This window comes from Drosophila bipectinata, chromosome 4 (assembly GCF_030179905.1).
Source record: "Drosophila bipectinata strain 14024-0381.07 chromosome 4, DbipHiC1v2, whole genome shotgun sequence".
Taxonomy (NCBI): domain Eukaryota; kingdom Metazoa; phylum Arthropoda; class Insecta; order Diptera; family Drosophilidae; genus Drosophila; species Drosophila bipectinata.
The window spans coordinates 10,345,804-10,364,051 of NC_091740.1; the positions used below are offsets into that span (position 1 = coordinate 10,345,804).

The 18,248-nt window shown below is 39.7% G+C and overlaps 1 protein-coding gene across 9 annotated transcripts in view; it reads right to left on the minus strand.

Moving 5' to 3' along the window:
- The window catches only part of Cadps (calcium-dependent secretion activator 1), a 404,419-nt gene that overhangs the window by 163,870 nt on the left and 222,301 nt on the right, over positions 1-18,248 (minus strand). For all 9 annotated transcript variants that reach the window (XM_070282298.1, XM_070282296.1, XM_043213400.2 and 6 more), the window contains 5 exons: positions 3,893-4,123; positions 3,694-3,838; positions 3,533-3,639; positions 3,294-3,469; positions 3,018-3,224 (listed from right to left, as the gene is read on the minus strand). In XM_070282298.1, the coding sequence (XP_070138399.1) occupies positions 3,018-3,224; positions 3,294-3,469; positions 3,533-3,639; positions 3,694-3,838; positions 3,893-4,123 (866 nt within the window). The remainder of the gene's footprint in view (positions 1-3,017; positions 3,225-3,293; positions 3,470-3,532; positions 3,640-3,693; positions 3,839-3,892; positions 4,124-18,248) is intronic.

Below are 18,248 nucleotides of genomic sequence, written 5' to 3' on the forward strand. Positions count from 1 at the left end.
ATGCTGATCTATTCGCAACATTTCTTCAAACAACTTATTCTCCGCCTAAATCGACAGATCAGCCTTACGCATACAACATTCAATCAGCAAATCTTATTTTCTGTCCGTTTTTCTCCGAGAATATTATCTTATCTTCTAAGGGTCAAACCTATTTATTCGCCAGGCCCCGATGGAGTACCAGGCTGTGTGCTAAAATAATGTACCAGGGCTATGTGCATACCTCTTCTTAGAATTTTCATCTTTGGAAACCTCTATTTTTTCCCTTAAGAGGACCCCCCCCATTCTCGGTTTTAAAAAATCGATTTTTTTTTTTAAATTTAATTCGAACTTGTAACTATTCAAGAATGTTCCCTGAAAATTTCAAGTAAAAATTACAAAAACTCTTGAAGATATAGCCGATTTATGGTGGAAGCCTCAGGCGACGGCGAGAGCCGTCTCAAAACTTTAAACGCGTTTTTCTCGAAACAGTGTTTTTACTACTGGCGCATGAGGTTACTCAAAAACTATTAATCCAATCGGTTCCAAATTTAAACACGTTATTCTATACATATATAGCTCTCGTATGAACTAGGATAAATCAAATCGGTGAAGATCTTCTTTACTTTTCAACTCGATTGGAAATTTCGATTGGAGTGGCTGAAAAAAATGGAAATTTTCAAAAAAAAATTTCAAAAATCCGCCATTTTGTTAATTTTTGAGCGAAGTTAATAATCCTAGTTCATACGAGAGCCAAACATGTACTTTTTCTAATCCCGTTGGAATTTTTGGATTCAGATGTTCCAGTGAGCGGAAATCACATGCGCCGCCGAAAAGAAGGGCTTTTCTTTGATCACAAAAAAACAACAACAAAAAAAAATTCTGTGAAATGATTTTCTTCCTTTTTGTGTCTTAATATATGTAAGCACAGTTACAACCCTAAAAAATAATTTATGTTCATTTGCCAGCTCATTGAAAATCGTCAAAATTTAAAATCGAGAATGGGGGGGGTCCCCTTAAGTGGAAGGAATCTTTCATAATTCCCTTATATAAGGAAGGGAAAAAGTCCGATGCTGCCAATTATAGAGACATCTCTAAATTGCCGGCAATTCCAAAGTTATTTTAACAATTAATTACTCCTCACTGGCAACACCCTGGCTATTGGATCATCGTTGCTCACCACCACGAACTTATTGGAGTTGACATTCTTTGTCATAGATAGCTTTCGTAAGGGATATCAAACCGATGTTATTTAAACAGACTGAATATGCTGGGATTTTCAACAGACCTCTTAACGTGGATCTCCAGCTACTTAGATGGAAGTACACAAAGAGTCTCACTAAAAACGTACATTCCCGTCTGGCCCGTGCTACATCTGGCGTCCCTCAAGGAAGTCATCTTCGCCCGTTGTTATTTACTCTTTTTATACCCTTGCAGAGGGTATTATAATTTTGTCCAAAAGTGTGCAACGCAGTGAAGGAGACATCTCCGACCCTATAAAGTATATATATTCTTGATCAGGATCACCTCCTGAGTTGATATGAGCATGTCCGTCTGTCTGTCTGTTCATACGCGAATTAGTCTCTCAGTTTTAAAGCTATCGACTTGAAACTTTGCACACACCATTCTTTCCTTTGCACGCAGTATATAAGTCAGATCCTATAGCTGCCATATAACTAATTGATCGGAAATGGTATAACGTTTAGGTTTTTAGAGCTAGAGAGCTTAAATTTTACATGATTGCTATTTTTGGCAGAATAAGGCGACATGCCAAATTTCATAAGGATCGGCCGACTATATCCTATAAAATAAAAATTTTATGCAATAAAACTGAACGATCGGAAATGGTTTTTGGTAGAAATACCAACTTTGGTATTTTTGAAGAGAGAAGCTTGGGACTTTTTTTTAGATATTTTATTGTAATTAATTGGTTTTATTATGATATTTTCATAAGGAGCGGCCAACTGTATCCGATTTTTGCTATATATATCCGGTTTTAACTGCATGGGTATATCAACTTCAGCTCCTTTCCTTTCTTGTTCTTGTTGCATAGCTTTCCTTTCTTGTTTAAGGTATTTGAGCGCTTCCTTGATAACCATCAAACGTGGAAAACTCTACACTGATTAGGGATGCTAAATCTGGTTCTGATTCAAAGAAATTGATTCAAAGAAGTTAATCAAAGTTTCAGTTATCAGTGCACAAGGTTGGTGACTTCTTTTGGCTGGGGCTTTGAAGCAACATTCCTTTCTTTTTCAGTACCAAACCCGCAAAGGTGCTAGAACGTGTTTGTGTGTATTGACTTCGTGTGGCCAAGAGAACGTCGTCATAAGAAGTCAGTTCCTCATATGGGGAGTTCTTACTTCGTAAGCTGGGTCGGATTTGTTAAGAAGTACAAGGTGGTGACTGTGATGAATTGAAAGTTTAGATCCCGTGAGTGGCCTTTATGGCAGCTAAGGATTTCTAGTTCATGATAAGGACCGCTTGGTTCGCTTAATGAAATAAGTTTGGCACACTAGTAGACCTCGATAAGCTCACTTCATGCATAGCTCTACGTCATAGTTATCACATTCAATAACCTTGACACTTCCTTTGAACCATTCCATTTTTCGCAGACATAAAGAGGATTCTTTGGCAGAAACATTTGTTTGCTAGTGCCGCCTCCTTTTGCTTATCCTCCCTTTGGGTTCATTTATTGGGATTGCCCTTTTGGAAATCTCCAGGGGTTGTGTCAGACCCGCATAGATGGGCTTATTCGCGCTCTTAACTTTCCGCTTAACTTAACTTAACTTAACTTTTAACTTAACTTTTAACGGTTCCGCCCGAAGTTAGCTTTTCTTTCTTGATATTTATTTTTCCTATTTTTGATTGGTTTATATCTAGGCATCTATAGATATAAGTTAGTTATCGAAAAAAATTACATAGAGTTTACAATAATATTGATACTTAGGTACCGAATCAGTATAAAATTTTGCTCTTTGTAGGTTTGAATCTTTTTTTTCTCATCGTTGGACAGATACAAATAAAAATTTATATATACGTACCACCTTGAATTTTTGACATAGCTGAGTTTTTATCTTGTGTTACTGGAGGTGTTGGCTTATGTGACTGACCTGTAGCCCTATACATTGCCATAACCCAAAGACTGCACTCATTCTCATCGTCACAAGCAAATGAAATACTATCGCCTTCTCGAACTGCGTTGAAGAAAAAACGACCGCCGTTCAAGTCTATTCCGAACATAAGATTTGCTACGAACAGAGTAAATATTTACTTTTATTTTACGATTCTTTTTTAAATTTTTGGTAAAATATGCTCACCACTTGCTGCTTCAATATAATCTACTGTATAGCCATCAAGTTGCATCATTTCCGACGGTTCCGATTTTTTTTCTTTGTAACTACACATGGCAAACGTATATTGGGATACTTGAACTAAGACAAAATACCGTTTTTTCCATTTTTTCCAAACAGATTTTCCGATCGCATACAGTTGCCTTAATTTACAAAAAACCAATTAACTAAAACGGCCATAAAAAATTCTATTGTCATACTGTTACCCGCAATGTTTCATATTTAGTGGCTTATCCAGCCTGCATGCTATTTTTATGCGTATATCTTGGTCAGGTAAATTCTTGGGAATAATCATGCGATGCCATTCAGGTGACTGGAAAACAAATTGTTATTTTTTAGTGAAAAAAAAAAAAACAAAACAACTAACTTTTGATGATAGTGGTGTAGGTTTAAGGGTCACTTTTCCTAATTCTTTATCCTCCAAAGCTAACATTCCTGGATTTTCGGTATAGAGTTTGACTTTGACGATAGGTAGAGGATGCGTAGTTGTAAAATCCCCTTGGGTATCCCACCTAGTTCAAACAGAAATACAAAATGCAATGCTTTATATTTTATGTTAAACTTACATCGGTTTGGAGGCCTCTGCTTGATCAGTTTGTAGCTTTTCACCGTTTTCAACCTCCATTGTACAATAGACGATTCGGTTGGGAGCTAACGACTTAAGACCTTTCACTTCCATTACAATTACTTCTAATTGAAATGTCAGCACAACGTCAAGTTTTGTTAACTGATTGGAACCATCCTCTGAGTCACCCTCAAGCTTGGACAAGGAACCATGAGATCGCAATATTAATTTCCTTGCAATAAAACATAAAAAATGAAATAAATAGTTAAGAATGGATCATTTTGCAACCTTTTTTAATATTGTTAACAAGTTTATACGCGAGTACAAATATACACGTATTATAAATGAGTACAATCCTCATACTTATCCTTTATTTATAAAAAATATTTTCTTTTATCGACTCATTTTTGTTACACTATAGTATTTAAAAAAACCAAATCATACCAAATGAAAATAAATTGGAATATGAAATATTTGGACTGTAGTATCGCCGTTTTCTGAAAAAGTAATGAAACTTAATAACACTTTCGCACACTTTTGATTTTTGCCTAATGTCAAAGATGTCATAAAATAAATTATTTATTTTGTTGAAGCAAAAGGGTGGTTGAGGTGGTACGCTGAAAAGCATCATTTTGAAAGCTCGTCTACACAATTACAAAAAAAATTTCTTCACCAATCGAGTTAAAAGTAACACTTTACTTATTTTGTCGATATAGCCATGTCAATATAGCCATGTCCGTATGAATGCGTATATCTTAAGACTATAATAGATACGGCGGGCTATAGGATTTTTTATGAAGACTTCTTCCATAGAAGTGCAGGTCAAGTTTGTTTCAAATATTTGCCACTTTTCCTTCCGCCAGCACAAATCACAAATTTCTCTTGCTAATCTATACCAACAAACCAAAATTCAACTAAATCTGACAATTTTTAATAAAGTTATACCCACAAGGGTGTGCAAAAAAATTTTTCATTTTTTTTAGATCATTTACTTTTAAAGATAAGATAAATTGTTGGTTAAAGATATGAGTACCGCTCATAATTACGTCGGGATTGATTGGAACCATCACTTTCAGAGGGTATTATATTTTGGTCAAAAGTGTGCAACGCAGTAAAGGAAACATATCCGACCGTATAAAGTATTCTTAATGAGGATATATACGTGCACGGAATTCCGTACGTTCCTAGTTATATACTGCGTGCAAAAGAAAAGGAAAAAGGTTGTGTATATGTTTTAAGTCGATAACTCAAAAACTGAGACACAAGTTCGAAAGGGCACAATACGCGATCAACGCCAGAGGCGGCCATTTGAAAGATATCATATTCAAAAATTGATGTAAACAAATCTACTTGGAACAAATTAAATGATTAAGATTGCCAACCGCCAAATTTTTATTTTTTTCTTTGATTTAAAAAAAAAAAACATGGGTCCGTCGAATATGGGCAACCCTGTATATATACATTCATTGTATATATATATTTATATTTATATATACATACATACATAGGCTGATTTGTGATCTTTAAAACGAGCTCCATTTGTTCAGTTTGACGCCATCACGTCAAGTTTCTTCATAACCTCAACTTCACTTTTTTTGAGGTTATGAAGAAACTTGACGTGATGGCGTCAAACTGACCTCAGATTCGGATTCAGCGACCCCAAAAACCCCCGGGTACCATGTTTTATTTGAATATGCTGAATTTTGAAATTTTTGTGTTCGGCATACATTTTTTGCTAAGATGCCTACATATAAACGCACCCCCTGTCCTAACGGTGCATGCGAAAAATTTGGCATGGAGCTCGTTTTAAAGATCACAAATCAGCCTTTCATTTCCATTTTGAATTAGGTTTGTTACACATCAGAATTTTGCGGTACGATTTTTCGAAAATGGCCAAAAACGGCGTTTTTCGACTATTCAACCGTTATTTTCTCGAAAACCTGACGTGATGGCGACCAACTGACCACGGATTCGGATTCAGCGACCCCAAATCCATATAGGAGGTATGGTCTGATCTCTGAATTTTTTTTTTTTTTTTTTTTTGTGGAGCTGTGTAATCAATGAAGAAACTCAATTCCATAAAGAAGTCCCCAAAATGCCAAAACTTTTAAGTCCTACATCGATGTTTACACCGTGCTCAATACGTAGATAGCTTCACCTTTACTGAAGCCGCCCAGAGAGCTACGCCACCTCAGCGCCAATTTTGTCTCCCACCTCATAGGAGGGCGCCCTTACTAACCCCTGAGGAAAGGGCGCTGCTGGATCTAAAAGGCACCTCAGAAGGCAATTCATTGTGTCAGGCGATCCTATAACTAAGCAGCGTCTATCTAGCACTACTAATAGACTGCGCAGGTTGCTAGAGAAAACCCGCCAAAAGAAAATTGATACCTTGCTGGAGGGAGCTGGCCCGGACAATTGCAGCGATTTTTCGATATGAAAGCTAACGAGAGGAATTAAAAGACAGCCGCTTGTCCGATCCCCAATCCCCGCTATGAAGTTGTAAACTTCTTACGCGCTCCCTTTCAACCATATAAAAGTTTTAAGCTTATATGTGCAGATACGTACTCAGAAAGAAATTAAATTAAAAAAAAATTAAAACTATAAAAATATATACTAAATTTAAAACTTCAAAATCATGTTACAAATTGTTACGACTCAACTCTAAATATTTCTTAAAAAACTAAGGTAAATAATTATTATTCATTAACTTTGCTAATCCAATTTTTTTGAATATTAAAAAATAAAAGATATTTAGAAAAAGGTACGACACGGTGAAAATGGCCAGGAACAGGCGTTTACTCTGGGGGTGGGTTTTGTGTCCAATCAATTTATTATTTTGGGTCACGAAGGTCGCGAAGCTAGTAAAGATCGACGTACGTATACAAAAATTTTAATTTAGTTCATCCTTTTAAATGCTGATCCCTCTTTAATCCTTGTTTTATTTAATTCGGGATTGAAAGCAAGACTTGGGTTCCTGGGTGCCTTAAAAGTATAGCTGTTATGGGCCCGTTGGCCGTTGGGGTGGCCAAATAAATATCCAGCAGTGGGGATCGCTCGCCGGTGACGACTTCTTTCAACAGAATATAATCCCAAATGTGGTTTGAATTTAAAAATATACGAGTTTCATATTGATTTTAAATTGGAGGAGACTTGACTGTCATTTACGACTGCGCAAGCCGTAAAAAGCCCGAACCGGGTAGCATCAAAGCTTTTAACTGCAGCTACAGCGAAAATGACCCCGATCCAAACTACACTCCTTATTTTAGAACCACCCGCTAATCTTCCCTGATTTTAAATAGTCTAGTCTAAATTTTTTCAGGGCCCCCCTGTCACCCCATACCCCCTACTGAACCCTATTGAACTGGTGCTGTCCACAATAGACTCACCAAAACATTTTTTCAACAAAAAAATAAAAAAAAGAAACCGTGGTGTAACATTCAGCAAGAGGGGCCCTGAAAGCCTTTCGTCGGGGGGGCCCAGTGGACAAGCGCGCCTTTGCCCACCTGTTAAATCCGCCACTGTAAATAGAGTAGTTTAATTAGCTTAACCGGTAACACCTAGTTTTCCTAGCGCCACCTATTGTACATTTCTTGCACGCCAAAGTACAAAAGGTTGATCTCAGATCTGTCCACTCTAACGAACGGCTTTCTAGAAATTTCATAAGTAACGGCCATTTGAACCCGATAACGCAGTCATCTTTTCTTATCTCAAAATGTCTCAAAATGTAAAAGGTCATCTAGGTATATGAAAAAAAATAATTTCTGAGATTAGCTGGAATGACCTTGTTCATCAATCTTGAAATGGTGCTGGTCGTCTTTGCGTCTTGGTGCGTCTTTTAAATCTAAACTCGTTATGTATTCAGCTTTAGACAAGCGACTTAGTACTGATCTGCGGCAATGAGTATGCTTTTTTTTAGATGAAACTATTTACCTTCCGATAATAAAGAAAAATTCGGACCATGCCGGGCTTAGTCACCATTACTTTCGGAGAGGACCAAGAACTTTCTGATCCCTCAATTACTCCAAGTTGCAACATACGGTCTATCTCAGCATTCATGGACTTCTCCACAGCTGGTGAGACCGGAAAGTGACACTGTTTGATGGCTTTGGCTTCACCTACGTCGATTTCAAGGTGTATTAAATTGGTCTTTCCCAAGCCCTCTCGAGCTAATGATGGAAAACAATTTACCACAATATATAACCTGGCTCTTTGGGTGTCGGTTAACTCATGTTTCTTAACACCAACACCACCGACATGACAATTTGGGACTTTCTCCTCTTTTACTATATTTAGGTGTTTTGGAAATAACTTGTAAGATTTCCTGAAGTCAACTTCTAAATATAAATCTTGCTTCAAAGATGGTACGATGTAAATCCAAATCCACGGTAAATCCATGATGGAACACTTTCACTGGCAGAAAAGGACGAGGGTCGCGTGAAGTCATTGATACTTCACAGACATACTTAATGCCTCTTCGATATTTTCGGACCTCTTGCCAAAATGATCTAATTCTAGCAGCGGTTCGAGTCTTAAAAGGTTGTAAAGGTTTGGTATTGTTGCTTACTGAACTTTTTATTCCTGAAATTTGAACTATCTTTTTGAGTAACAAGGATAAATCCGGGGTAATTTAAATACTTTAAACAGCTTGGTGTATAAGTGACGGCAGCGGCGCAACCATAACAAAAACCTTGCCGTTCCAACAACCAACCAATAACAACACATTCCTGGTAATGGTGTTTCTCTTCTTGACAGTTCCAGAAAACAAGCGTAAAGGTTTCAGCCAACTTCTCCTTATCGGATTCATTAAACCTAATGAGCCCCCCCCTCTCAACATTTGGCACCAATTAGGAAACCTCTCTTTTAAAAGGACAAATTTTTCCGTACACATGAGTTCGTCTCAAGTCTTCTAAAAAGAATGGTCGACGCCTGCATATTTCTCTTAATTTAAGAGCTGTTAACTTCTTCGTTTAAAATTTCGGTGGATTTCCGGTCTCAAATTATCTATTATCTAAATTATCTATTGGAAACTATTAAAACATGCATTGGGTTTTTGCTTCCGGTGTCGTTTAATTCCTCGATGTTGCCGTCATCTCTTCCCTGTCTGAACTGCATTCGTAGGGCTTCGCATAATCTATCCCAATGCACGAGCCCAAAAGACTTGTGAAACCTCCAACACATTTGCATTTCGGCATAGTATTCCAAAGTTCCCTTCTAACATTTGTCGGGTCTAACTCACTACCTCTGCTATGGTGTGGCCCTGGAGACGCTGTTGTTGTCCCTGACCTGATCCTGTTTAAGGAAATATGTATTTCCCAAATTCAGGAGTCTCTATTCTCCATAACCATTTCACTTTCTCCTCTTGGTCTTTCGGCTTCGTTCAACTGAAATGTGCATGCGTAATTGGACGAGGAAACATTCGGGAAACATTCCTATTAATCTTCCTATCTTCTATTAATCTTAATCTTCCTATTAATCTATTAATCTATTATCGCAAAAATCGGATTTAGTCGGCATATCATTATGATATCATTATAATTATATAACCAATTTACAATTTACAAAGATACAATACAAAATCTTGAAAAAAAGCCTCAAGCTTCTATCATCGAAAATACAAATGTTGGTATTTTCACCAAATACCATTTCCGATCGTTCAGTTATATGGCAGCTATAGGATATAGTCGGCCGATCCTAATGAAATTTGGTAGGTTGGATCAACTGGCCAAAAATATAATCTGTACCAAGTTCCAGCTTTCTATCTTCAAAAACACGAAAGTTGGGTCATTTCCGATCGTTCAGTTATATGGCAGCTATAGGATATAGTCGGCCGATCCCTATGAAATTTGGCACGTCGTATTGTTTTGCCAAAAATAGCTCTCATGTTAAATTAGAACTTTCTAACTCTAAAAACACCGAAGTTATACCATTTCCGATCAATCAGTTATATGGGAGCTATAGGATATAGTCGGCCGATCCCGGCCGTTCCGACTTATATACTGCGTGCAAAGGAAAGAAGGGTGTGTGCAAAGTTTCAAGACGATAGCTTCAAAACTGAGAGACTAGTTCGCGTAGAAACGGACAGACAGACAGACGGACAGACGGACAGACGGACATGCTCATATCAACTCAGGAGGGGATCCTGATCAAGAATATATATACTTTATAGGGTCGGAGATGTCTCCTTCACTGCGTTGCACACTTTTGGACAAAATTATAATACCCTCTGCAAGGGTATAAAAATTTGTCTTGCCTAAATGAAAAGTAAATGCCTTTTTCTATATTAACTCGGATCTTATTTGCAAAAGGAAAAAAGTAGTTGACTTATTGGTTTATTGTCGTTCTTTTAAGACCTCTAGAAGATCAATTAGGCTTGTAATTATTTTTAAAACGAGTAATTTCTGACCCCACCTCAAATTTGGATATCAAATTTTTCCGTCGGCAACAACACCGATAAGTCTGACACCATAAGTTATCGCCTAAGCTGCCATACTTTTGATATGTTTTTTAATAATTAATTAGTTTAATTTAATTAGTTATGTTCTAAAAGTGTATAAAAAAATTGTTGAAAACACCGGAATGAAATGAAAATGAAACCCATTGAAAAGGTGGCATCCCCTTAACTTGGCTTTTCTGGCTTTTCCCCTTAATTCTTTCGGCTACGAAAGATGTAATTGAATATAAAAAAAGGAATTTTTTCGCGTTGTTTGCTGCTGACCAAACCTCAAATCACCTGTTTCGGCAGCAAGAAGTTATGAGAAATGAAACGTTTCGATAGCAAAACGATAACTAAAAACTTGTAAAACTTGAGCACCTAAAAACGAAAATCTCGCTTTTGGTCCCAAAACGAAAACGAAAACCGAAAGTGAAAACCGGAGCATGCCTGATAATGTAGCTTTTTTCAGAGTTTAGCTTTGGACAGAAAAAAGTTATACTATTATCATCTTTTCACTTATCCTCACTATTTTGGCTTTTATCCAACCCTCGAGGAAAAATAGATTATATAAAAAAATTTAAATTTTAAATTCTATTCGTAAGTCCCTATGAGTGTTTACTGTACTCACAGATGCCCCACGTTGGGCGCCACCTTTCTTTATGATTATAAATAGGAAGAACTGTAACGTGTAACGGTGTGTGTTGAGGAGGATCCGTCCTTGCTGGGACACGCTATAGAGTCCGGCTCTTTCTAGTCGGCTTAGGAGGATGGTGGTCTTGTTTCGGACGGATCGCAGAAGTAACATATTAATAATCTAAAGTCGGGAATTGAGCGTGCTAGCGAAAAATTAATTGCAAGATAGAACCGGTAGAAATTTAAAGAAGCTCCAAATTTTAACGGAGAGAGTAGAAATGTGTATAAGCGCGAAAGTGTGAACGAAGCGATACCACTGGTGTAGATGTGATCGCGATTTGCCCTCTTAACCTATGAATAGAGTGTCAAAAAGTTTAAAATTAAATTGTAAAATTAAATATAAACGGTTAAAAGTAATGGTAAATAATATTGGATCATAATTAGTACTAAGAGATATTTAGATCAAATGTATAAGTATACAAAAAAAAAAAAATTAATTTTGTATTAAAAAAACAATGTATTTTTTTACAGTTTGCAACTGTTTCTCTCAGCATCTTACAATAGTTACAAAATAGTTTTACAAAAAGTAAAAAAATTTCTTTAAAAAAAGAAAAATAGTTCTACAAGCTGGGAATAATTAAAAATTTGTTTACTTTAAATTATATTCGCACAAAAAGCTTCAGCAAGAGAGTCGAATTACTTTACTTTAGATTTTACTGACGGCGAGGGAAGTTTCAAAATTTTTGCTGAGTTTTAAAACTTTTAGATCTTTAGTTATTGTTTATGTTTACTTGGTTTCATTCTCTGTATAGGTGATTTTTGGAGAATGAGATATCATGTAAAAAGCATGCTATACAACGACTCACGATATTTACTCCAGATCCAGCGTAGGAAGATTGATCTTCCGAGAGCTGAAAGCTGTAATTGACCCAAAAGCGGTCATCTCCGAATTAGGTGATAAAAGAATTATATTCTGCGCAAAAATGTAGAGATTCCTTATAGTAAATGGTGCATGAGACTCGCTTTAGCATATAAAAGTATTAAGCTTATATGTGCAGATATCACAGAGAGAAATTAAATTCAAATACAAATTAAAACTATAAAAATATATACTAAATTCAAAACTTCAAAATCATGTTACAAATCGTTATGACTCAACGCTAAATAAGTCTTACAAAACTAAGGTAAATAATTATTATTCATTAACTTTGCTAATCCATACTTGAAGCTTGCTTTGAACCTAACGTATCATTTTTATTTGTCGTTTTTTATCAAAAATTTTTTTTTCCAAAAACCAAACAAATATAAAACCACTGTTATTTACTTAATCTTGCGGCCATTCTCGGGCAAAACCAACACGATGGACTGGCAAGACGCCCCCCGCTCCATCAAAATCAAGCCGCCTTCTAAAAAGAAGCCCTATTCTAACCTTCAAGATGTCGACTCCAGCGACTCCGAGCTTGGAGAAAGGAAACGGAAGTCGGCTAAAAAACCCGTCAGGGATGACGAACCAACCACCAGCAAAGCAGCAAGAGCGGCATTGAAGGCTAATATTGAAAGTAATTATTATGCTATTCTATCTGATCTTGAAGATGAAGTTTTAGGCAACGGCACGGAAGCGGTCGATGATGAAGAGGTACTTATGTCTTCTAAGTCCCCCAAGAAGAAGGAAATCAAGCCACCACCGATTTTTATCCCAGATGTCTCTAACATTGCTGCTCTAATTTCCTGCATCGAGGACATCGTTGGCAAAAAGAAGGACTTCTCCTACAAAGCCGCCAGAGACAATCAGTTGAGGATTATGATGCCGGATAAGGAGTCGTACTCTGCCCTCAAATCCCACCTCGATAGTGCCGGGAAAAGGTACTATACGTTCCAGCACAAGGAAGATAGAGCCTATCGAGTTATTGTGAAAGGTCTGCATCATACAACTGACATCGATGACATTAAAGCGGACTTCCGGCGACAAGGACACGTGGTCCGAGATGTGCGCAATGCCGTAGGGCACATCTCCAAAACACCGATGTCGATCTTCTTTGTCAATCTGGAGCCGTCCAGCAACAATAAGGAGATCTTTAATGTCAAGAGAGTCTGCCACTCTGTGGTCACTGTCGAACCTCCACGCAATTTCCATGATGTGCCGCAATGCTACCGGTGCCAAGGATTTGGGCACAGTCAGCGATACTGCAAGCTGCAGCATCGCTGTGTTAAATGCGGCGATCATCACAGCACAAGCGAGTGTAAGAAGACACGTGAGGAAGCGGCTAAATGCGTGCACTGTCACGGGGCCCATCCTGCGTCGTACAAAGGATGTCCGGCTTACAAGAAAGCCAAGGCCTGCATGGCTCCTAAGGAACCACGACCACCTCAACCACGCCGCTTAGCGTACCCATCCCCTCAGCCATATCCAATTAAGGACACCACAGCCAGAAGCTATGCTGACATAGTTAAAGGAGGAGCCTGGCCTTCACAGACACCAGCGAAAGCACAGGGGATGCCACAGGCAGACCAGATGGCGGCATTTATGATGAGGGTGGAAAACCTTCTTGAGAGAGTAATGGACAAAATATTCGAGCGAATGACAGCTATGATGAGCTCCATCCTCTCTCAAGTATGCAGCAAATAGGCCTGCACGTAGCCTTTTGGAACGCTAACGGACTTGTCCAAAACAGGCTTGAGGTGGAACATTTTATACACACTCAATGCATCGACATACTGCTTATAGCAGAAACCCATTTCACCCATAAGTCATTCCTGAAATTGCACGGATATGACGTAATACATGCAGACCATCCTAGCGGAAGAGGACACGGAGGAGCGGCGATCATAGTCAAGGCCAGCATTGACTACAACGACATAGCAATACTCAAGGAAGACTGGATCCAGTGCGCCAGAATTTCCGTCTCCTCTCCTTTGGGAAAAATCACCATTGCGTCTGCATATATACCCCCACAACATAAAGTATCGGAAGGCCAGTTCGACCTCCTGCTGAGTGATATGGGCGACAAATTCATCGTCGCAGGAGACTTTAACGCCAAGCATCCTTGGTGGGGCTCGAGAGTGAGTAATCCCAAAGGTACTGCATTATTCAAATGCATACAGCGCAGAGCCTATAACTGCCATTCAACTGGAGAGCCCACGTATTGGCCCATAGACCCCCAACGGCTGCCGGACCTTCTCGACTTCGCCATCTCCCATGGAATCCATCCGGACTCCATAGCCTGCTCGGCAAATAAAGATCTCTTCTCCGATCACAGTGCGGTGGAACTCCACATTAACACCCCTGTAGAGAAGAAAGTCACCCGACTCAGGATGATCAGACCTCGCACCAGCATAGAGAGCTACTCCGAGTGGATGGAGAACGCCCTAGAGAGCGCGCAGCCAGACCTTAGCACGGGTGCTGGTATCGATCAGGCTGTTGAGAATCTCACTCAAGAGATGCACAACGCTGCCTTAATTGCAACTCCTAGGGCTCCATGCAACAATAGGAAGTTGCAAAGGCATTTACACCTGTGGTCTCCTGAAGTGGCTGCACTCCTCAATGAGAAGAGACGACGGAGAAGGATTTGGTTCCAAACCAGGTACCCCAGCGATTAAGCAGCTTTCAATCGTGCAACCAAAAAACTCAAGAAGCTGCTGCACAGGTTGCGGATTTGCGCATTCGAAGAGCACCTGCGCCAGGTCGAGCCTGGGGACCCCCATCACAACTTGTGGAACTTAACCCGCCATTTAAAGCGTCCCAAGCAAAGGGTCGCCCAAATACGAAAATCCGACGGTGGATGGTGTCGTTCGGATCAGGAAAGGGCCGACGCTTTTGCTGCTCACCTCGAAGCAGCCTTCAAGCCATTCAACATGTGCACGGAAGAGGACAGAGCAGAAACGCAGTTCGTACTGGCCCTACCACCCACGGACCTTAGCCAGTTGGAGTCCGTATCGGAGGAAGAGGTCAAGGAGGAGGTGTCAGGCCTTAACGCCAAAAAATCTCCGGGTGCAGATGGGATAGAGGCACTCGCGGTCAAGCTTCTCCCACCTTCAGGAATAAGAAGGCTCACAAGGATCTATAATGCGTGCCTAGAGAGTGGACACTTCCCTACTTGCTGGAAACAGGCGGAGGTCATCCTGATCCCTAAGCCTGGAAAGCCTGAAACTAATCTCGCCTCATATAGGCCGATTAGTTTACTGTCTGTAACCTCCAAAATACTCGAGAGAGTATTTTTGCGCAGATTGCAGACAGTACTGGACGAGGCTGGTTTGATCCCAGATCACCAGTTTGGTTTCAGGCGCTCCCACTCCACCCCCGAGCAATGCCACAGGATCGTGGCAAAAATCCTGGACAGCCTCGAAAGAAAACATTACTGCTGTGCTGTTTTCCTGGATGTCAAGCAGGCTTTGACATGGTCTGGCACCCTGGTCTAAAAGCGAAGCTCAAGAGGAACCTGCCACAACAGTATTACGATTTCCTTAACTCGTACTTGACCGAAAGGAAGTTCAGGGTCAGAAGCGGAAATGCGACATCGGAGTACAGGCCCATTGAAGCTGGTGTTCCGCAGGGCAGTGTACTTGGTCCCATCCTGTACACCATGTACACAGCCGACATGCCTGTCGCTGAAGAGGAGGGCCTTCTAGTGGCTACATATGCCGACGACACGGCATTTTTGGCCTCTTCAATCTTGCCAGAGGAGGCTTCTGCACGACTCCAACGCCAGCTGGACATCCTTGACCCGTGGCTTCGAAGGTGGAACATCGCCGTCAACCATGAGAAGTCAGGCCAAACGACGTTTACAATGAGGAGAGGCGACTGTCCTGGAGTCAGTCTCGGAGGCACCCCAATTCCAGCCAGCCCTACACCCAAATATCTGGGTATGACCCTGGACAGAATGCTCACCTGGAGAACCCGCCTGCAGCGCAAACGGACGCAAATCGGGATCAAGCTGCGTCAGCTCAACTGGCTCATTGGAAGGAGGTCCAGGCTGAAGCCAAGAATCAAGCTCCTTATATATAAGGCCATTGTAAAGCCAATCTGGACCTATGGTATCCAGCTATGGGGGACGGCGTGTCAAAGCAACCGAAGGATCATTCAGTTCGCCCAAAACAAGGCCCTAAGAACTTTAACTGGAGCTCATCCGTTCCACGACAATGCGACAATCCACGCCCAACTGAGAGTCCCATATGTGAGCGAAGAAGTTCAGCGATTCGCCAATAGGTACGTGGTAAGGCTGGACCGACATCCTAACCCTGAGGCCATCAATCTTCTGGACAACAGCTACACCACAAGGAGGCTGAAACGGACCCACCCACTGGACCTCTGCCACTCGGGCGAACGGGACTGAGCAGCAGTTGTAAAACTAACAAGGCCCACTAAAGGGCCCGACAATAATTAACTTGAATTCTATCGCTAAGGTCTACTGTTAAAATTAGTTTCCTAGGATAAACAAACATTGTACTACTCAATATTTCATTAAGTTAAGGTCCCATTATGAAATTTAATTATTGTCCATAACTCCGAACAGATTTTAAATATAACTATTGATTGATTAATGCTGATCCCTCTTAAATTTATCCCTGTTTTATTTAATTCAGGATTGAAAGCAAAACTTGGGTTCCTGCCAGAAAACAAGAAAAGATACATTTATTTGTAATGGAGCACGTATACGAGTACAAGAGAAAATAAAGTTCAACGCTTTCCCCATTAATCCAATGCAGAAACATACAGAAAGGAATAGTTTTTTACACATTACCCAACTGTAAAGTATCCTCGGAAGGTATTCCGATCGTTTAGTTATATGGCAGCTAAAAGAAATAGTCGGCCGATCGTTATAAAATTGAGTATTCCAACATTCCATCTTCAATAACACGAATATTTTTCAGATAAATGACAGCTTTAGAATACAGTCGGCCGATCCCTTTGAAATTTGGTATGTCATATTATGTTGTAGTAGCATTCATTCCAAATTTAAACCCTCTTACTCTAAAAACACCAAAGTGATACCATTTCCGATCAATCAGTTATTTGGCAGCTATAGGATATAGTCGGCTGATCCCGACTTATATCCGACTTATATACTGCGTGCAAACGATATAAGGGTGTTTGCAAAGTTTCAAGTCGATAGCTTTAAAACTGAGAGACTAGTTTACGTAGAAAAAAATTTTACATGAGAGCTACTTTTGGAAAAATAATAGGACATGCCAAATTTCATAAGGATCGGCCGACTATATCATATAGCTGCCATATAACTGATTGACCGGAAATGTTATAACTTTGGTTTTTTTAGAGTTAGAGAGTTAGATTTTACAAGAGAGCTATTTTTGGCAAAATATTACGAAGTGCCAGATTTCATAAGGATCGGCCGACTATATCCTATAACTGCCATATAATTGAACGATCGGAAATGACCCAACAATCAAGAATATATATACTTTATAAGGTCGGAGATGTCTCCTTCACTGCGTTGCACACTTTTGGACAAAATTATAATACCCTCTGCAGGGGTATAAAAATATATTTGAGTTATATTATTTTAAAAATGTCCTTACTCCCTAACTTTTAAAAAATAAAGGTAATGGAATAATAATGTAACCGAATTTATCAGCAATGGAACGCCTTCTGCTGCGTTGGCACGCCTTCAGCAAAAGGGTCCTGCTTAAGTTTTACAGAAAGAAAATTTTTTTTGCTTTATTTATAACATCCGTCAGACCAAAACAGTTTGAAATCTTACAAGGAAATCATAATATTTCCTTATTATAATACATATTACAATATAAGCAACTTGCAATCACTGAACGAAAATGTAAGGTGTATCAAAATCTCGGATGGTAGTTTGACCACGTCCAGCGAGTAAACGCTAGAGCCTCTCATATTGCCCAATTTCCAGGATGCTTTCAAGAGAAAACAATCCATGAAACTCGGAGCCAGGGAGAAAGCCCTTCTCTCCCGAGTCAGCTTAAATCTCCAGGCCCTGATGGCATCTTCCCGGCCTAATTAACCAAGCCCGGGTCTAATCTGTGGTTATGGATCAGTAAAATCTTCACAGCAATCTTCAGAACAGGTATCGTGCCACAGACGTGGCTACAAACGAAAGTTGTATTTTGCGATCACAACACGCGTATAGGAAGGGCCAATCCACGGAGACGGCACTTCACGAGATCACAACGTTCGTCGAAAAGGCGCTTAGTGACAAAGAATACGCGCTTATTGCTTTTCTAGACATAGAAGGTGCGTTCAACAACTCCCTGTTATGTTCAATTACTAGGGGTAGACGATCAATCTGTGCACCTGATGGAGCAGATCCTG